We start from the raw sequence: 23219 nt of genomic DNA, 5'->3' as shown, positions 1-23219 counted from the left end.
TCCGACGGGTGAATATCCGCAAAGCCGCGGGTCCAGACGGCATTCCGGGCCGCGTCATCAGAGCGTGCGCGAACCAGCTGGCTGGTGTTTTTACGGACATTTTCAACCTTTCCCTCTCTTTGTCTGTAGTCCCCACATGCTTTAAAACATCCACCATTGTGCCTGTTCCAAAACAATCGAAAATAACTTGTTTAAATGACTGGCGTCCTGTTGCTCTGACCCCCATCATCAGCAAATGTTTTGAGAGACTAATCAGAGATTACATCTGCTCTGTATTACCACTCAATCTTGACCCGCTGCAGTTTGCTTACCGCAACAACCGTTCCACTGATGATGCCATTGCATCTACAATACACACTGCTCTCTCCCACCTGGAAAAAAAGAACACTTATGTGAGAATGTTGTTTGTAGACTACAGCTCAGCATTCAACACCATAGTGCCCTCCAAGCTAGATGAGAAACTCCGGGCTCTGGGCTTAAACAGCTCGCTGTGCAGCTGGATCCTGGACTTCCTGTCAAGCAGACGCCAGGTGGTTAGAATAGGCAGCAACATCTCCTCATCACTGACCCTCAACACTGGAGCCCCACAGGGCTGTGTTCTCAGCCCACTACTGTATTCCCTGTACACACATGACTGTGTGGCAACACATAACTCCAATGCCATCATTAAGTTTGCTGATGATACGACGGTGGTAGGTCTGATCACTGACAATGATGAAACAGCCTACAGAGAGGAGGTGCACACTCTGACACACTGGTGTCAGGAGCACAACCTCTCCCTCAACGTCAGTAAGACAAAGGAGCTTGTGGTGGACTTCAGGAGAAAAGACAGAGAACACAGTCCAATCACCATCAATGGAGCACCAGTGGAGAGAGTCAGCAGCTTCAAGTTCCTGGGTGTCCACATCACTGAGGAACTCACATGGTCCATCCACACTGAAGTCGTTGTGAAGAAGGCTCATCAGCGCCTTTTCTTCCTGAGACGGCTGAGGAAGTTTGGAATGAACCGCCACATCCTCACACGGTTCTACACCTGCACTGTGGAGAGCATCCTGACTGGCTGTATCTCCGCCTGGTACGGCAATAGCACTGCCCACAACCGCAAAGCACTGCAAAGGGTGGTGCGAACTGCCAAACACATCATTGGAGGTGAGCTTCCCTCCCTCCAGGAAATATATACAAGGCGGTGTGTGAAAAAAGCTCGGAGGATCATCAGAGACTCCAGCCACCCGAGCCATGGGCTGTTCTCACTGCTACCATCAGGTAGGCGGTATCGCAGCATCAGGACCCGCACCAGCCGACTCCATGATAGCTTCTTCCCCCAAGCAATCAGACTTTTGAACTCTTGATCTCCCACGATCAAAATACATCAGCCCTGCACTTTATTACTCTTTTATCTCACACCGGACTGTCATAAATTATATTACTGTCATTATATTATGTCTCTCTTAACAACTGACTATCAACCGACAGCCTGAATGTCAATACAGTACAATACTGTACATTCTATATATATACTTTTTTCATATATATTTTAATTTTTATTGAATAATGTGTATCTATATAGTATCTATATAGTAAAAAACAAAAAAAACAAAAACAGCATATTGTATACTGTACAGTGTATGTTATTATTTGTATATTGTTGAGTGTAATTATGTGTATAACAGATGTTTAAATTGTGTTGTGTTAATTTGATGTTTTAAGTTGAGTGTAATTATGTATAACAGATGTTTAAATTGTGTTGTGTTAATTTGATGTTTTAAGTCGAGTTTAATTATGTATAACAGATGTTTAAATTGCGTTGTGTTGATTTGATGTTATTGTAAATTGGTATATGTCTCATCACTGTCACGACTGCTATGTTGATCGGAACTGCACCCAAGAATTTCACACACCATTGCACTTGTGTATATGGCTGTGTGACAATAAAGTGATTTGATTTGATTTGATTGATTTGAAAATTGTTCATGGGTAGAAAATAGACACATATTTGATTTCCACATGTGGGTGGGCATGAAACACACCTTTCCACTGATTGGTCAACCCGCATCGTCATCAGTTCCTCAATGTCGTGCAACAAAATAATTATCCACCGCTGCTCAACTTTTAATGCAACTACATATTATCTCTCTCATCAAGCAACCGGAAAAAGGAGTGCCTGTAAAACACCGTACTATAGACAGGGCTTCGTGCCAACATTCTTCTGCGTAGGCATGGGTTCTGCAACCTACATGTGCCAGAGAAATATTAGTTGTCTGTTTTAGAAATAGCCTATTGATGTCCCTTGCATCTGCACGCAAAATTTCTTAGCCTACTTCTTAGACACACAGCCTGTTTTATTTAGCTGTCAGCTATCAAAATCTCCATCAAAAGGTGTGGCGAAGCTGCGCACAGCGCGACCCACTGGACCGCGTGGAGCAGATGCATTTACGTTGTAGTGAAGCGCAGACCAGTATGTGGAATGCATTGGCTTTAAAAAATGTTTAGAAAAAGATTGCCGATACATTGTTCAGGTTATTACATAACTCAGATGATTGAAGCACTGATTGCTGTGTAGGTATTACATATAATGTAGTAGGGTGACCAGTCCCTAATTGGAAACTTTTTTTGTCTCATTTAATTTATTTGTCCATGGCTGGATTTCCATGGCATTAAGCAGAACGTTAGTATCACTAAAGTAATACTAATCAATATGGCGCATTTCCCAAAAAGCATCAAAGTAGTAAAGTAAAGCCTTCGAATTAACGAGGGCTTTGACCGCTCTAAAGTCATAAGTGCACCTTAAATGTATCTTTCTCACATTTTCACAGTATCAGAGAATAAGGAACATATTTGGATCATTGGAAAGCCATAACCAGAAACAAGGCTTTGGGTGTGCCAAGGGAAAACTGTGTTCAAGAACTGAAGCACAAAAAAGTGACATTTTTTGTAACTTTAACAACAATTGCCATACACAAATGTAAAAAAAAAAAAAAATTACAGCTAAATTTATAAACAAGGCTTTTCTATTAAGCCCCGCATTACATTATAATGAATTTATTAGCCTTAACAAATGAATGACACTTTTATCAATTTTGCTGGTAGGCCTGTTAATATATCCAAATATTAGGCTTAATATTTAGTCATAAAATGTGATTATTTTAGAATGTTACATAATTATTTTTAAATATCCAGAAGACAAATGCACATGTAAATGAATGGAAAATTTGCACTAACCGACAAAAAGTACTACACTAGGTTTTACATTCACTGATTCAAAAACTTAATTTAGGAAAATAAATTTGTGATGCATTTTATGAAATAGAAAAATTACAATACTGTGTGCTTTCAGTTTCCAGCAAAAGAAACAAACTTTTGGCAACATTAGAGACCCTTATTATGATTCACATTGCATGCGTTCACATACATGCATTCCTATTATTAATCTCTATAAAGCTGAGGATCAATCTGAAACCCCATCTTACCAAAGTCATCATTATTTATTGAATTAAATGCTGTGATCGTTATTAACTTTCGCCATCTCGACAAGGTTACATATCATTTCCATGCTTGTCGGTATTTCCGCATTATTGTCATGTTGAGAAGACAAACTCCAAGACCTATTGGCCTAGGTTTCAGCGTTGGACCGGACAGCTCCCGTAACGTAGCATTTCAGTTCTACTTTATAACAAGCAATCTAGGTGCTGTTTTGGGAAACAAAACAATACTCTATGTAAAATAATGAGCGGCATTAATTAAGATGATCATAAATGTTTAAGTTGCAGCCTATATATGCACCGATCAGCCACAACATTAAAACCACCTGCCTAATATTGTGTAGGTCCCCCTCGTGCCACCAAAACAGCGACAACCCGCATCTGAGAATAGCATTCTGAGATGCTATTCTTCTTACCACAATTGTACAGAGCGGTTATCTGAGTTACTGTAGACTTTATCAGTTCGAACTAGTCTGGCCATTCTCTGTTGATCTCTCTCATCAACAAGGCGTTTCCGTCCACAGAACTGCCACTCACTGGATGTTTTGTTTGTTTGTTTCTTAGTAAATTCTAGAGACTGTTGTGTGTGAAAATCCCAGGAGATCAGCAGTTACAGAAATACTCAAACCAGCCCGTCTGGCACCAACAATCATGCCACGCTCCAAATCACTGAGATCACATTTTCCCCCATTCTGATGGTTGATGTGAACATTAACTGAAGCTCCTGACCCGTATGATTTTATGTACTGTTGCCACACGATTGGCTGATTAGATAACTGCATGGATGTTTGATGGTGCCAGAAGGGCTGGTTTGAGTATTTCTGTAACTGCTGATCTGCTGGGATTTTTACACACAACAGTCACTAGAATTTACTCAGAATGGTGCCAAAAACAAAAAACATCCAGTGAGCTGCAGTTCTGCAGATGAAAATGCCTTGTTGATGAGAGAGGTCAACAGAGAATGGCCAAACTGTTTCGAACAGACAAAGTCTACGGTAACTCAGATATCTGCTCTGTACAATTGTGGTGAGAAGAATAGCATCACAGAATGCTATTCTGAGATGCGGGTTGGCGCTGTTTTGGCGGCACAAGTGGGACCTACACAATATTAAGCAGGTGGTTTTAATATTGTGGCTGATCGGTGTAAAATATATATTTGTTGTAAAAAATACACATTAATTTATTTCCACTTACCCTGTGCAAGGTCACGAAGGTACTGGAGCCTGTCCCAGGAAAATTTTTTATCTAACATTAGAAAAGCTGAAACTGAGCTTTGACTTTTACAAATGAAGATTGTAAATATGTCTCTGCTAGAAATTAATATATTGTTAGCCTAGATAAGATTATTTGAATGTTTATTAAATTTATGTCTGTCAATTACATTTCTGATTTTAAAAATCCTCGACTGTGGGGTCTGGGTAGCTCAGCGAGTATTGACATGACTATCACCCCTGGAGTCGTGAGTTCGAATCCAGGGTGTGCTGAGTGACTCCAGCCAGGTCTCCTAAAAACTAAATTGGCCTGGTTGCTAGGGAGGGTAGAGTCACATAGGGTAACCTCCTCGTGGTCACGATTAGTGGTTCTCGCTCTCAGTGGGGTGTGTGGTAAGTTGTGCATGGATCGCGGAGAGTAGCATGAGCCTCCACATGCTGGGAGTCTCCGCGGTGTCATGCACAGCGAGCCACGTGATAAGATGCGCGGATTGACGGTCTCAGAAGTGGAGGCAACTGAGACTTGTCCTCCGCCACCCAGATTGAGGTGAGTAACCGCGCCACCACGAGGACCTACTAAGTAGTGGGAATTGGGCATTCCAAATTGGGGAGAAAAGAGGATACTTTTATTTATTTTTTTTATCCTCGACTGTGTAGAAGTCCTTGGTTTTTTGGAATTATTTACTTCAGCACCGGACATTAATATGCAGATATTGATGTAATCAGGAAACGCAAATAAATAAATAAACAAGGCTTAGATTTCACCATGGTACAATGTTAAATAAAAAATATATTCCAGCAAATCATATTGATGGAATAATTGCATCTTACATATTAATTTAATAAATTATGGTCACCCTACTTCATTATGCCTATGTCTACCTACACAGCAATCAGTGAATCAGGGCCGGTTCTAGACATTATGAGGCCCTAGGCAATTTCTTTTGTAGGCACCCCGAATGTTTTTTATTATTTAATGTGGCATGACATACAACAAGGTGGTAGCTCATTCAAATAATCACTTTAACAATCTGTTTAAAGTAGTACTCTATTTTATTTTTTATTTATTGCAAGCTTTGGCAAATCTAATCAAAAGTCAAGAAGTTTTCGACTAGTTCTTCCATAGAGGTGCTCACTGTTGTAGCCTGGTAACTTCTAAACAACATTTTGTTATCTGATAATGTGATAAAAACCTGTGCACGTCATAAGAGCTGCCAGCCAATCAGAATGGATTTTCTGAAAGCTCTTGCAATTTATTCTGCAATTTACATCATGCTTGCTGTGAATGGTCTGTGCCCATTTCATGCCGTCTGAGACTGAGACTAACCCTTAGCATTGACCAAATTAAATTCACCTTCAAACATTCTTGACTTAATTGTTTAGTGTTTTACAAGTACAGAAACTAAAATATAGAGAGTGCAAAATAATCAATCCCATATCCATACCATACCACATTTTGAAATAATGACATACAGTACTTGCATTACTATTAACATTCATGTTCAGATAAATTCTAGCCATTTCTGAAACTCCAACACACCAAAGAATATGCATTTTCCTATTTCCTGCTTTGTAGTAAACACTACAAGAATAAATACAACCATTTTAAGAAATATTTTTATTAATATTCATTATACATTATATTCATTATAATGTTATTATATCAATTATACATTATCTGTCAACTACTAATATGAATAGTCTATTAGAGGAACACTTGGCATGGTGTTTCTACAAGCTTGTTCTCTTCAAGTCATGCATCTAGATAAAGGACTCACATGCATGACTTGTTGGGAAAACAGAATAACATTTTATTTGATCACATCTCAATTTCTCCTGCTCTTGTTTTTGCGTACAGCTCATTAAATAATGGATTGCGTCTCTTGAGTGCGGCTGCGCGATACAGTGCAGAGGGAACATTAGCTCGACTCAGAAGACGTGTCTGAGTTTTTGCGATAGCAAAGTAGACGTCAGACGCATAAAAAAATTTTTTGTTGCAACGCTGTCAATATGCTACACTTGTGGATTTTCCAAGATAGAAACAAAGCTTAGCGCTCACATGTGAATGGGTTCAAATTTCTAATCGCAAGTTTTTAATTGCAGATGTGAGCGCACTACGCAGCTCTGGGCCCCGTTTCCCAAAAGCATCGTAAGCCTAAATCGTAGAATACATCTTACGATTCATCTTAGCTTTGCCTCCTGTTTCCCAAAGCCATCATAACTTAAGTAATACTTGAAAATGCTTGTAGATTTATGAGTGCTCTGGAGTAATCCTACAGAGCTAAGAGCATCTTAATAGACAAGGGCTGGGCTTCCCGATAACAATGCAACTTAAGCTTTAACGATCATCTTAACTAATGTCGCTCGTTATTTTATGATAGAGTAATGCCTGTTTCCCAAACCACCACATAGATCGCTCGTTATAAAGTTGAACTTAAGTGCTTCGTTACGGGAGCTGTCCAGTCCAAAGGTGTTGATCAGTTTGGCCAGTACGTCCAGGAGTTTGTCTTCTCAAAATGAAAATAAGGTGGAAATACAGACAAAAATGGACATTGTTTGTAACCTTGTCGAGGCACCAAAATGTATTACCTATTACAGAATTGAATTAAAGAAATTAGGCATCATTATGCATCATGCAATTTGTTACTGCCTTGTAAAAAGACTATAGGTGAGCTGGTTTGAACGAGCCATTGAAGAAAGGAAAAAGAGGAGGAGGAAGAGAGTGAGGGAATCTCTCATTGCACACACTCGCTCTAATCTCCTCTGTTAACCATATTTTAATTATTTATTAAGGCATATTTATTTCATTTTTAAACTGTGTGGTCACATAACTTCTTAAATAATCTGTTTAATAAGAACATGTCGTCTTTCTGTTGCCATTACAATTATGCTTATCAATGAAGGCTAATATAACATCATACTGTATTACTTGTCTTGTAAATTTAGACCTATCACGTTGCATGCGCAAACTGCGGAGAATGCCTATTAGTATCGTAGCGATTTTTTTCAACACTTTTATATCCTCTGTAAAGAGCAGGCCTCTCGATTGGTGAATGTCCCTATAGCGCAGGTTCCACATTTCTTGTGAGTTATATTCAGTTAATGTCATTGGCAGGACTATACGGCCTCCACTGTGTTCACTGATCCTGGAAGCTTTCATCTCGACCCACAGAGCAGTTTGTGAAAACGAAATATTACAAATGCACATAAATGCACACCTGATGAACGAAGCTTTGATTGTGTAAAAGAAATACTCAATCGTTCTACACAAAACTATTGCAAAACAAAATGTAATTAATTAGGATGAATATATCTTTAAACATTCCCAGGGAGGTAGATTACAAATGTTTATAAAGCTATGCACAAAAATAATGATGTTACTATGACGAGCAGCACTGGTTCACCCAATCAAATCTGCCAGAATATAATAACTAATAGTTTGCAAATAAAAATAAACTGCATTTTGTTGCACGCAAAATAGCTCACATGATAATCATCATATTCCTGTTAGAAAATGTAGTTAGAATCTTTTTTTTTAAATTCAGATAAGAACATTTATGTGGTTTTGGTGAATTGAAATTGGTTGTGTCACGCTTCTCACCGAATCGTTTTGTTCGGTTTGGAAAGCGGCAAATCGCGGGCAGTTTTGCTAGCTGCACGGAGACACCGCACAAGTGGTGCTCGTGCACCCAATATCCTGCCGCTTTCACATGCACGGCTCTTCGCGACAGGCGCTGCGAGAGGTAAAAGTATTTGATCTTTTTTTGAGCCACTGCAGCAGTCATTGAAAGGCTTATTATTCACAGACAATCATACAACAAGATACTGAGCTCTTCCGATTGCTGAAAACATGGAAGAAAAGATACGTCATTAAAATTCCCGAACTACATGATCCTGCGAAAATCTCATCAAGAGATATTATTTGAAAGCCAGGGCTTGGGAGCATATGAGTGCACAAATAGATTTGCCAGGTTAAAATAAACTGCAAAATGAAACCTAATTTTAAAATGAACTGATTTCAATGGGTGACATGTCGTCAATGCTAATCATAAACCATACCCAAAAATATTTCACTTAATTCTAATTAAACTATAAACAACAAATTAAAATAAATGCTGCACAAAATTTGCATCAGGTTTTCTCATAGGCAAATCAAAGACAGACAAATCAACAATAAACACAAGTACGTTTTTATTTGATCATTTGTTTATCTCATGTAACAACCGATTATGATTCAACTGACTTCTATTATTTAACTTACTATCTGCTGATTTTATTTAACTACAATATGAAGTGCAACAGTTAAAGAAACAAAGTGATCTTAATTAAAGAGTGTTGACAGCACTTCTTCTTGAGGTAAGCTAAAACAGATCCAAAACGACTTTGAATAACGAAATTTGTGTTTAATTACGTTGGTTTTAGTAAATACAGATATATGTGTGTGTGTGTGTGACTTGGCGCAATGGAGTTCTTGTTCATGGTAAATATGGCAACGGCTGTCCCTACACTGCACAAAACACATGTGTAATGAGGGAGCGAGAGCTTTATATTTCTTGACATTTCTCTTAATTTATGTACGTTGTTTTGCACTATTTTCTTTGCATGCCATTTCTTTCGAAGCTGCCATTTTTTCTAAGCACTTAAAACTGAAACGGAGAGCGCTCCCAGCCAAGTGAATTGATCATGAGAAACAAAGGCTGCATGCTTTTCTAATAACTGTGGGTCTTTGCTTTTAACAGCGTTCTCTGCATGCAAAGTTGTGAATGTTCTTTCCTTTTTCTTGTGCGTTTCCCAACCCTGCGCTTAACACAAACGCGCAATGCACTTTTAAGTGCTTCTTTGCTGTCCATTGTGAAGTGCTGAAATCTGACCGTATAGAGTCTCTCATTCATAGTTTTGTGCATAACTTTATAAATACTTGTAATTTAGCTCGCTGAGAAAGTTATTTTCTTAAATAATCAAATTAGTTTTGTAATTTTTATGTTGGAGGCTATGATCTACTGTTTTTACACAATCACTGCTTTGTTCATCAAATGTGCGTTTGTAATGTTTCATTTATCATCTGTGGGTCGACCATCATGGTGCAAGCTTATAGGGTCTGTGAAGACTATATAAAAAGTATAAAGAGGTTAACGTGCTGGCAGGCCTATTTCATGTGCACAGTTGGGCGGTGGAAGCACTAACATAGGGTAAATGTACAAACATTAACTGATTAAGAGGAGATCTGCGCTTTGCGCCCAACTGATAATCAATGCATAACAATGTGCACGTGACCGCACCCTTAGGTGTCAGAGAGGAATATGAGGAGTTTGTAAAGAAAAGGAATGTGGGAAAACATGCTAAGAATTTCGCCGTAAATGCAATATAACATCAACATCATTCCTTCTGAATTTAATACTACATCATGCGGCCACGTTGTAGCAACTCGTGCACAAAAGTAGGCCTATTGTTTATTTATTTAGGCCTAGTTAATTTTTCAGTCATTTGTTTATTTTTATTGTAATATATTAATTTATTTGATTCTTTGTTTTCTTGTTTCTGCTCATTTCTTTTCAAATTAAAAAATAAATAAATAATGAAATAATGAAATTGTGAAATTATTCAATACTTAAATATACAACCACGTTAAATTTACTCCTCCCAAAATGCAAGCACTGTAAATATAACGCATTTAAATGCAAGCACTGATAATACAATGCATTTATTTTTTCGATTAGAGCAATTCAAAATGCTTTTATGCTTAAAAGACATTAGTCATGAATTTACTTCCATAAAGATCATTCTGCAATCAATGTCCTAGATCAATTTAACTGCGTGTCTGGATATAATATCTGCATTACTAGAGTCACCATTGGTCAGATGCACAAATAGTCCGACATGACATTGGTTGAGCCAATTTTGCTATGTTGGGCTGGTCAGGAGGCCCAACCAATCAGGGACAGACACTGTTTATGCTTTTTGAGGAAATCAGTCAACAAATTGCTTATTTATAGTTGTCTCTGCATTTTAAACCTTAGGTTACTTGATTTCATATTTCTACATGCTTGCTGCTCAGGCATGTTGTATTTGGAAGAAAACAACATCTGAAAGCTCGACTTCCATTTATAGTGTGTGTTTGTGTGTGAAGGCTGGTGTCAGATAATACACCCCACTGTGTTCAGTCTACCGTCTGCTGTGCTCTATTTGCATGTCTCCATCTGTCTCTCTCGCATATCCTTGTGTCTCTCTCCTTGCTTTGTATCTCAAAGTTTGACATTATTCTGCTACATGGAGACTATAAATCTGAGCTCAGATCAGTGTTAGCAGGTGACCTCTACCTCTCCTTAACTCTCCCTCTGTCTCCAGGGTTCCACCACAGTCTTCCGTCCTTTCCGTATGCCTCGTCCTCTGGGTCGGAGAGTCAGAGACTGGCTGCGTCCGGAGCATTGTCCTCCGAGTTCCTCAACCAGGCTGATGGGATGCTGAAGATCTTGCTGCTGGTGTGTAATGCAGCTGGAGCAGGACAGCAGGCAGTGAGGTACAGCAGAGCAAAAAAACATATCTTTTGTGTTATTCTCAAAATATCCTAGTACCCGTGCCATTCGTGCCATTTATGAAACCTGTCAACGGAACTTTTCATGCTAAACAGGATTTTTCGTTTCAATTTTGAAATAAAGAGTCCACCAGACCATTTATTAAAACTAAGATACAAAAATGGGTAATTCAGAAATCATCATGATTATGATGTCATTACCATGGCTACATCAAGGCCAGAAACATATTTTATGCACAAATGCATACACAAATTCCTAACATTGGAAATTAATTTTTCAAAGGACAGATTGGTATCAAATATAACACTTCAGTTCTTCACTGTAGAAGACGATGGAATAGTACATCCACCGAGAGTCAAATTATATTTTAGCGGCTTATTTTTAGAGGTTTTTTGGTCCAAGAATTAGTACCTCTGTTTTGTTGGAATTTAATAGAAGGAAATTTCTGGCCATCCAATCTTTGATTTCATTGATACACTCTACTAATTTCAAGAATTGTGATTACGTCAGGTTTCAAAGAAATACAAAGTTGGGTATTGTCGGCATAAAAGTGGAAACTTATTCTACAATTCCTGATAATATCTTCCAGGGGAAACATATATAAGGAGAAAAGCAGAGACCCTACAACGGATCCCTGTAGTACTCCATACTTTTGTTTAATTTGACAATTCCTTGTTTACACATACAAAGTGGTAGCAGTCTGATAAATAAGACCTAAACCATGCTAATGCAAGTCCACTAATGCCAACATAATTATCCAACCTATTCAAGAGAATGTCGTGATCTATCATGTCTAATGCAGCACTAAGATCTAAAAGCACTAGAAGTGAAATGCAGCCGCGATCAGATGATAAGAGCAAGTCATTTGTAACTCTGATAAGTGCAGTCTCTGTACCGTGATGGGGTCTAAATCCTGACTGAAATTGTTCATATATACTATTTCTCTGTAGAAATGAACATAGTTGGGAGGACACTACCTTTTCTTCTATTTTCGACATAAACGGTAGATTTGAAATTGGTCTGTAATTAGCCAATTCTCCAGGATCAAGCTGTGGCTTCTTAATAAGCGGTTTGATAACTGCCATTTTAAAGTTTCTTGGGACATATCCTAAGGATAGCGAGGAGTTAATTATATTAAGAAGAGGTTCTTAGATTACAGGGAATATCTCTTAAGAGCTTAGTTGGTATTGGATCTAACATACATGTTGTGGCTTTTGATGTTTTGATAAGTTTTGTTAGCTCTTCATGATCTATGACAGCAAAAGATTGAAGTTGCTTGTGAGGAAAATTATGAGACACTGTTTTCTGAGGTGCTGTGACAGTTGTTTGCACAATTCCAATTTTATTTCTGATTATTTCAATTTTATCAGTAAAGAAATTCATGAAGTCATTACTATTGTGATACGGCGGAAAATCTGGTTCAGTCGACACTTTATTCCTAACCAATTTAGCCACAGTACTGAATAAACACCTAGGATTGTTGTGGTTATTTCCTATGGGTTTGCTAAATTATGCTGACATGGCAGCTTTTAGTGCCTGTCTGTAGCTACAGACACTGTCCTTCCATGCGCTGCAAAATACCTCTAATTTTGTATTCTTCCACTTGCGCTCCATTTTCTGAGCTGCTCTCTTGAGAGCATGAGTGTGATCATTGTACCATGGTGCAAGGCTTTTTTCTTTAATTTTCTTTAACTGAAGGGGGGGTTGACACTATCAAGAGTGCTAGAGAAGACTGTATTTATATTTTCTGTTATTACTTCATGTTCTTTTAGACTTTTTGGCTTACTGAGTATATGAGATAAATGTGGAAGATTATTAGTGAAGCTATCTTTAGTGGGTGAAATAATAGTTCTACCTGAACAATAGAGTGGTGTAGATCAGTGGTTCTCAACTGGTTTTGCTTCAGGACACAGATTTTACATTGGAAATCAAGTGGCAACCCACCATAGTAAAAACGTAACCTGTATTTAATGTAATCTGGGTCGCATTTCCTTTAATGTTGCATAGTTTTGTTCATGGTGTTCAAGTACAAGGACATGCATCAAGTGACATTATTTTTGTTGTTAACGTCAAAAACAAAATGACAGGAAGCATATTTACTTATATGAGCCCATTATAATCCCGTTTGTTTCCTAATTTCAAACATAATTCAAACAGAACATACATATTACACAGGAGGAAAGGCTCCTCATTACCATGGTTAGGTCAGTGTAGCTAGTCTTAAATAATAGTAATAATAATAACAAATTATACATTCAATACAAATATCATACAAATTATAGTATTTATGAAAAAATAAATACTAGCTGAAACACATCTTGAAAAATGCCTCTGTTGATATAAAATGAGGTTTAATAGATTCTACCTTTTAGTTTTTTGTCAAAATATAACTCATGTAAAATCGTGAAAAAAGGTGATGAATAATGAAAAAATAAAAATGAGCGCATAGCACAGTGTTGCTCTTTTCCTCCTCAGTGCTGTTTGGCATGTCAGGGCTGCCTACTGTTTGAGAGGCTCAACTTGACTTCCTCCGTAATGCTTTAAACTAGAAAAGTCTCATTAGAATTGAAATTGGTCACATCGGTTTTGAGGTCTGCGCTCCGCAATATCGAGGGAAGCCCGGTTGTTGCACACGCGTGCCAGAGAGAAGAGCAGATCATGATCGCAAGCTTGTTCCGTTACACTCATGCGAAAGTGCAGATGAGAAGCTTTTAGCTGATTTTGAGATTACCATTAAATCTGACTCGGCAGTCCTAAATAGACTATCAGCTGAGTAACATTAGGTGATCTCAGCATACAAAAGACGAGGTAATGATCTGAGATGTCATCGCTCTGCGGCAGACTTTTTATAGTATCAACATCAACTCCATATGACAGAATTAAATCTAGTGTATGATTATGGCAATGAGTTGGTCCTGTCACATTTTATCTGACTCCAAGAGAGTTGAGAATATTGATAAAGGCTAATTCAAATGTGTCATTTTCATTATCTGTGTGAATGTTGAAGTCACCAACAATTAAAGCTCTATCTACATTAACTACAAGATCTAATAGAAAATTTGTAAATTCATCAAGGAAATCAGAATAAGACCTGGGTGATCTATATACTGTAGCAAGGGCAAAAGATGACAGAGATTTTTTATTTGTATCTGGCAGTGTCACATTAAGCATTATTAGTTCAAAAGACATATCAAATCAAAATCAAATCACTTTATTGTCACACAGCCATATACACAAGTGCAATGGTGTGTGAAATTCTTGGGTGCAGTTCCGATCAACATAGCAGTCGTGACAGTGATGAGACATATACCAATCTACAATAAACATCAAATTAACACAACGCAATTTAAACATCTGTTATACATAATTAAACTCGACTTAAAACATCAAATTAACACAACACAATTTAAACATCTGTTATACATAATTACACAACTTAAAACATCAAATTAACACAACACAATTTAAACATCTGTTATACACAATTACACTCAACAATATACAATAATAACATACATTGCACAGTATACAATATGCTGTTTTTGTTTTTTGTTTTTTTTTGTTTTTTTTTACTATATAGATACTATATAGATACACATTATTCAATAAAAATTAAAATATATATGAAAAAAGTATATATATAGAATGTACAGTATTGTACTGTATTGACATTCAGGCTGTCGGTTGATAGTCAGTTGTTAAGAGAGACATAATATAATGACAGTAATATAATTTATGACAGTCCGGTGTGAGATAAGATTAATAAAGTGCAGGGATGATGTATTTTGATCGTGGGAGATCAAGAGTTCAGAAGTCATATATTATATCCTGTCCTCTGAGTAACACCAAAAACATCACTGTAAACGCCTCCTCCGACCCTTCAGACGAGGCTCATGTTTATAACAATAACTTGGTGGAGTAGATTCATTTAAACTAATATATTCATCCGGTTTAAGTCAGGTTTCAGTCAAACAGAGTGCATCCAAACTATGATCTGTAATAATTTCATTTACTTTTAGTGCTTTGGTTGAAAGAGATCTAATGTTTAGTAGCCCTACCTTTTATATGATGTTTATCTTCAAATGTTTTTTTTCTTTCAAGTTTTACCTTAATCAAATTTTTTCTAAATGATTTAGTGAGGGGTTTATTGGGGGGTCTCTGTGTTGTAGTTTATGTGACCTGTGTGACATCTCAAGGCAGCTAGCAGACGTTCGGATTAGCCAGTTTGTCTGCTTCCTGACCTGGGTCCCAGTTAGTCAAATACTATCACTATTAAGACTATGAGCCAAATTACTAAAGAGGAGAGCGGCACCTTCCCTGGAGCGATGGGGTTCGTCTCTCTTTAGCAGGTTAGGTCTACCCTAAAAACTCTTCCAAATGTCTATAAATACTATGCTATTCTCTGATGTTTCTTGCACACTTTAATGGAACTGATAGAGAGACAGAGAGAGAGCGTGCTTATAACATTTGGGCGTCTCTTATGGATGAGGTAGAGGGAGTAGGTGTCATTTTGAAGACAGTGATATTTTCTCTACCTCTCCAGGGACAGACTCCAGTGAAATTCCCATCACTGCAAAATAAAAGTCTGGGAAGAACTAGATTTTACTTGTACAGTTATAGTCCTGAGATCTTTAATTAGGGATTTGTAAATATAGAACATGACTCATCAATTACACAAAAGCTAGGCAGATGACAGAGGGATATTTCTGCTGTGTTTTTGTGGCTTGTTAAATATTAAGATTATATAGACAGTTGAGTTTTATCGACAATATCTGTGACATGCTGTAGAGCTGCACGATTCTGGATGAATTGAGGATCACATATTCTTCTTAGAATAAAGATCACGATTCTTTTACGATTTTGAACAGTAGCAATCAAACATTTAACAAATTATATATTTATATAAAAATTATGTAAAAACATTTAAAAAGTCATCTAATGCTAAATAAAACTGCTTAAATTATTGACAGTCTTTATTGTGTGATTATTAGATATACTTACCTATACCTAACCCTAATACTACTTTGTTGCAGTCAGAATGTCTGAATGCCTATAACAGAGAGCAGCAGGAATATTAGGCTGCACTTACACAGATCCAATATTTTGAAATATAAGATTTTTATTATTTTTATTAATATCGCATCAAGAGGGGCATTTTGACAAAAAAGAACCTGTTCATGCACGCAGCTGCATTCATCACAAGACACAAGCACACGGACAGACTATGTGACATACTCATGTGAGCGTTTGAAAGTAGCCAACTGAAATCAAACAGCGCGTGGGTACCGAACTGAGTCAGCTTGATACTGACGGGGGGTTTTTTAGCATCAGAAGCTATTAAAATATTGAACTGAGCAGAGATTTCATGGCACCCTTCGCCTGTCGTTTCGGCACCCCGCAGTTTGGAAACCACTGCGCTAGACTAACGTCTTAGGCTGTTGCATTTCCTAGTTTATTCAGCATCTCGTGCAGAAGCGCTGTTTTATAGATGTCATCAAGTTAAAAACTTCACCCTTTAAAAATGTCTCAAAGCGAATTTCAAAATTACATTTGACCGCCTTGCAAAGGCATGCCACCGGAACGTTAACATACATAGCTGAATCATTGTCATTTTGGAATAAGATCGCGTGGGTGTCTAAATCGAGATCGCGATCTTTTAACGATTAATAATGCAGATCTAAGTTCACCACAGAAAATTGGATAAAACAAGCAAAAATCGTGTTTACAGTAATGCAATTACAGTGAAAGTCAATGAGGCAAGACATTCTATTTCTTCCTTTGAATTGGGGGGCTACTTTTCCAAGGGAATGCATGTCTGGTTATTTGGGTTTATTTCTATGTAAACAGACCATTTCTTGTATCCTTGCACGTATTATGTAAAAGTAACAGGGTTTACTGACTTTACATGGTCATGACAGGAGTTGAAATAATAAATATCAATTCTAAACAAGTTTAGAAATTGATTTTGTCACACTAATCAGATGTTAACGCATGTAATGTTTACAATTTTTGGGTTTCTAGATCACAGATATGTATTAATGGTTATTTTACAATGTCTTCAAACGCAGCTTATGCAATCAGAATTTAAAGTTGGAACTCTCTGTATTATAAAGCTAGATAGTATAGGCTTGGTATCGATGCCTTTTTCACACATCGATAATCAGAACTTTTTCCAGATGATTAACAATCTATATTTGCATTTTTCAGATATAAATAGGGCTACTCATTGCACAATAGTCTTTGTCAAATATATTTCTCAACACAACTTTGGTCAAGTGTGAGCGGCGGAATAACTTAAAGGGGTCGCACACCGGACGCGTCTGGCGGACGACATGAGCGTGTTCTAAAATTAGAAACAATTATTTTCTGTGAAGGTCCGCACACCCCTGCTTGCCATCTGTTAGCGCCGCCCAGCTATGACTCAGGAGGCTGTTCAAAATTCTGCTGCACCAAATCATTATAAAAGGACTTAGATTGTTTACTCTAGCCATAACTGGATATATTGTGTATATGTATCTTTCATATAGCCTACACAATGTATTTTTAGTTACAAGTATATCTTTCTGTGGTTTAACAGACTGAATAAAACCTATTCAAGGCTACATACAGAGAAATTGCATAATAAATGTGTCCATTTCTCATCGTTCAGTTTGCAAATTTACACGTGTTTCATTCACTAACCTGCAAACGTCACTTTGTTCATTCTTAAAGAAGTACCAAATCCTTCATAACTTTTGTTGTAAGGTGACTATATTCACAACTTTGGACTGCCACCTGCACCACATTGACACGTCCTGTGTGTGATACCTGTGCCTTGTCCTACCCGCGAAGGGCTTCAATATTAAAGGAATAGTTCACCCAAAAATGAAAATTCTCTCATCGTTTACTCACCCTCATGCCATTCCAAATGTGTATGACTTTCTTTCTTCTGCAGAACACAAATGAAGATTTTTAGAAGAATATCTTAGCTCTGTTTTTCCTCAGAATGCAAGTGAATGGTGACCATAACTCTGAAGGTACAAAAAGGACATATAGGCAGCATAAAAGTAATCCATACGACTCCAGTGGTTTAATCCATGTCTTCTGAAGTGATATGACAGGTGTGGGTGCGAAACAAATAAATATTTAAGTTATTTTTTTACTGTAAATCTACACTTTCACTTCTGCATTCTGATGTGGAATAACTTTTACTTTCACATTCAGTCACCTACTGGTTTAGGCTGGTCAAAGGTCGAGATTTATAGTAAAAAAGGACATAAATATGACATGGATAAGAAGACACGGATTTAACCACTGGAGTCATATGGATTACTTTTATGCTGCCTTTATGTCCTTTTTGGACTTTCTGGTCAACATTCACTTGCATTGTGAGGACCAGTAGAGCTGAGATATTTTTCTAAAAATCTTAATTTGTGTTCAGCTGAAGAAAGAAAGTCATACACATCTGGAATGGCATGAGGGTGAGTAAATGATGAGAGAATTTCCATTTTTGGGTGAACTATCCCTTGAAGTATAATAAATGTTATATCACCCCCTTGTGGTCTCCCAAAGCTATTACGCCAGACTACATTATATGGAAGTCCAACTGACAGTGAATTGGAAAGCACACAAATTAGGCTTCTAATTAAAAATGTCAGCTAATGTTAATATGTCGATGCCTCAAATAACGTGCTGATCAATAATCGATGTATCGACATTCCGAATGGATAGGTACCTCTCTTTGTAATATGGTGAAATTTCTCCCTGTTGTTGCTTGGAGCAGACTATGACATCATCAACATCAAAGCATGTTTGCTCAGATCTTTGCACGGAATGTCAGCGAGCTCTCTTAGCCTCCTGTCAGGGAAAACTCCATAGTTGTTTTTGGCTACGTCAAAGCCCCAACACAATTACATGTTTATCACATTCTGAAAGGCCTGCTTTCCCCTCAGCTCTCTTTTGTTTGTTTTGTCTCCTGTATTCACTCCGTATGGGTCATGTGGCAGAATTTTGGCTGGAAATGTAATTACTCTCCTTCTGCAAAAACATTCAAAGACATTTCAAGGACAGTGTTGAGGACATTGGAATATAGAGTGAGAATCTAATTTGTGTTATATTGTAATTTATCTGACCTTGTAATTAGAGACTGTTGGACTGCATTTAGACACATGGACATATACTACATCACTGACATATAATAACATTTAATGACATACAGTATAATCTGTTTATCCATGTAATCCATGTAGTCTCGCTGTTTTATGCAAACACAACCACAATTTATCCATTGTTGTAAAGCCAAACACCCTAATTTTTGGCTTCAATTAAGTTTGATTGAGTCTGTGGCTTTTTCTGGTCTATTCAGATGAGCATCTTCTTTTGCTGTGTTACTAGCACAATAATGTGTGGCATTCAGTACAGTTGCAGATAGATTTTGTTTTGTATTTGAGGAAATTAAAATGTATTTGTACACATTTCAAAAATACACACACACACACACACACACACACATATATATATATATTTATATATACATACATACAGTGTATATACATACAGTTTATATATACATATATATATATATATACACACACATACATATAGGACAGTTCAGACTGCTGAGAGGATTATTGGTTGCCCCCTGCCCTCCCTTCAAAAACTGTACACTTCCAGAGTGTGGAAAAAGGCTGGAAAAATCACTCTGGACCCCACTCACCCTGCCCACTACCTTTCTGAACTGTTGCCTTCTGGCCGAAGCTACAGAGCTCTGAGCACCAGAACCGTCAGGCACAGGAACAGTTTTTTCCCTCAGGCTATCCATCTCATAAAACTGCCCCATTGAGCAATAATTATGTGCAATTCATAGTTTAGTCTTTTTATATTATCCAACACATCCTACCTCTTCTGCCATTACATTCCCTTGCACTGTATATAACAGATTTGTATTTAAATTTGCACTACATATGTGTATGTGTGTATTTATGATATGTGTGTGTGTGTGTGTGTGTGTGTGTGTGTGTGTATATATATATATATATATATATATATATATATATATATATATATATATATATATATATATATATATAGATACAGTACTGTGCAAAAGTCTTAGGCACATAAGATATTTCACAAAAGCATTTGTCTTAAGATGGTTATTTATATCTTCAGCTTTAGTGTGTCAATAGGACATATAAATGTTAGACTCCAAAACATTACTTTTGCAAATAGAAAAGATTAGAATAGAAGAACAGGGAGCCCTGCAACAGATGTCATGGCCCCCACAAAGCCCTCCACTGAACATTGGGTCAGTCTGGGATTACAAGAGACAGAAGCAATCGAGACAGCTGAAATAGACAGAAGAACTGTGGCGAATTCTCCAAGAAGCTTGGAACATCCTATCTGCCAACAACCAAGAAAAACTGTGTCCAGGTGTACCTAGGAGAATTGGGGCTGTTTTAAAGGCAAAGGTGTCACACCAAATATTGAATTATGACATTAAGTGTTAAATGAAAACTATTTATTTCATTATTTTTGAAGACATCCTCACTATGCAACATTTTTCACAAGTGCCTAAAACTTTTGCACAATACTGTATATTGTCTTATTGTGTATTCTATATATACTTTATTTTCTATTACATTTTTATTTTATTTTATTTTTATAGATTTTCTATTATTATCTCTGTCTTGTTTTGTATTATTGTGTACTGGAAGCTCCTGTCACCAAGACAAACTTCTTGTATGTATAAGCATACCTGGCAATAAAGCTCATTCTGATTCTGATATATATATATATATATATATATATATATATATATACATACATACATACATACATACATACATACATACATATACATACACACACACACACACACACACACACACACACGCATTGTTAAATAAGCATATTTAATAAACTAGTACCATTTGGAAATGTACTAAATAAGATGGTTCTTTGTAAGCTAACTTCTCAATTACGAGTAATTCAATCGATTTGTGTTCGTCTGCCTGTAGATTTGGCCCTCCATTTCTGATGAGAGAGGACAGATCAGTGTCCTGGGACCAGCTACAGCAGAGCATCCTCAGTAAACTCTACTATCTAATGATCAATGGATCCCAAGCACAGGTAACATCAACTTTATTACAGCCACAAGCCCAAGAGTTTATCTGAGTCACACTCATATTGACAGATACAGATAACAGTTTAGATACTTAAACAAATAGTTCACCCAAAAATGAAAATTCTGTCAGTGTTTACTCAACCTCATGTCATTCCAAACCTGGATGACTTTCCCTCTGTGGAACACAACATGTTAGGTGGAAAAACAGCCTCAGTCACCATTCACTTTCATTGTTTTTTTGTTTTTTTCATAGAATGGCTACATTTGATATTGATATTTGTGATCGGAACCCAAGCAGCTAATCTCTGTTCCTCCGATTTCTCTGTCTTTGACTGTTTTCCGTAGGGATTTTGGAATATGATGCTCAAAAGTGATTTGTTGGTTGCTAATCTCTGCAGCTCTGCACTTGATACTATATTTAGTGTTGAGGTCCTTTGCCAAGCCCACAATAAACTTTCAGCAAGCAGCACAGAGTACATATCAAATAACCAAAAACTATCACAATCCAAGATTCTTATGTTTCAGAGAAATAAAGTTTGATAGAGGCTAATGAAATATTAAAGTCTCTCAGAAGAGCCCATCACTTACTCTAAAACATCACACTCCTTCCCGTCACTGCTTTGTGCCTTTCAGTAGTTAATGGCTGCCCCCTATTGGGGAATTTTAGAAATACCAACCAGCATAGTGCACTATATCAGTCTAAATCAAGGGTTTTCAATGGGGGTCTATGAAGGTACTGCAAAGGGTCCTTAAACAGATATATAGAACAGTGGTTCTCAGCTGGTTCTGCTTGAGGACCCAGATTTTACATTAGAGATCAAGTGGCGACCCAGTGCAGTACCATAATTGTTTATCGCAAACAGTTTAAGACAAGAATGTAATTATCTCTAATGTAAAATCTGGGTCCTCAAGCAGAACCAGTTGAGAACCACTGTTCTATATATCTGTTTAAGGACCCTTTGCAGTACCTTCATAGACCCCCATTGAAAACCCTTGATTTATCAATTTCAAATTAAATCTACATGTATTAATAATACTACAAAAAACTGCACAGGCTCTGCAAAATGCAACATATTTGAAAAAGACATGATTAAGTAAATTTTGTACTTGAGGCTGTGGCTTCATTTTGCACAATGTTTTAAAGTTTTATTATTTAAATTTTATTGTTATTTATTTTATTATTTGGCCTTTAGAATTTTTTTTCCCTGCTGTCCATGACCCTATCAGAATAGGACTGTGACCCATTTTTGACTCATCAGTTGAAAACCACTCATATAAAACATTCAGAATTTTCCTGAAAGACCATATATATATATATATATATATACACAGTACTGTGCAAATGTTTTAGGCACTTGTGAAAAATGTTGCATAGAGAGGATGTCTTCAAAAATAATGAAATAAATAGTTTTCATTTATCACTTAATGTCATACAAAGTCCAGTAAACATAAAAAAGCTAAATCAATATTTGGTGTGACCACCTTTGCCTTTAAAACAGCCCCAATTCTCCTAGGTACACCTGGACACAGTTTTTCTTGGTTGTTGGCAGATAGGATGTTCCAAGCATCTTGCAGAATTCACCACAGTTCTTCTATCTGTTTAGGCTGTCTCGATTGCTTCTGTCTCTATATGTAATCCCAGACTGACACGATGTTCAGTGGGGGGCTTTGTGGGTACCATGACATCTCTTGCAGGGCTCCCTGTTCTTCTATTCTAATCTTTTCTATTTGCAAAAGTAATGTTTTGGACTCTAACATTTATATGTCCTATTGACACACTAAAGCTGAAGATATAAACAACCATCTTAAGACAAATGCTTTTGTGAAACATCTTATGTGCCTAAGACCTTTGCACAGTACTATATATATATACTCACTCGACAGCATTTGT

The 23219-nt window shown here is 37.1% G+C and overlaps 1 protein-coding gene across 1 annotated transcript in view; it reads left to right on the top strand.

The window, feature by feature from the left end:
* LOC127450011 (ubiquitin carboxyl-terminal hydrolase 43-like) overlaps positions 1 to 23219 on the top strand; it is a 133445-nt gene that overhangs the window by 86363 nt on the left and 23863 nt on the right. The window contains exons 7-8 of the mRNA XM_051713705.1: positions 11036 to 11207; positions 21222 to 21333. Of these exons, the coding sequence (XP_051569665.1) occupies positions 11036 to 11207; positions 21222 to 21333 (284 nt within the window). The remainder of the gene's footprint in view (positions 1 to 11035; positions 11208 to 21221; positions 21334 to 23219) is intronic.

The sequence above is a fragment of the Myxocyprinus asiaticus genome, chromosome 13 (assembly GCF_019703515.2).
Source record: "Myxocyprinus asiaticus isolate MX2 ecotype Aquarium Trade chromosome 13, UBuf_Myxa_2, whole genome shotgun sequence".
NCBI lineage: Eukaryota > Metazoa > Chordata > Actinopteri > Cypriniformes > Catostomidae > Myxocyprinus > Myxocyprinus asiaticus.
Note: the sequence above shows the minus strand (reverse complement) of the source record. Positions and strands in the feature narration are given on the sequence as shown.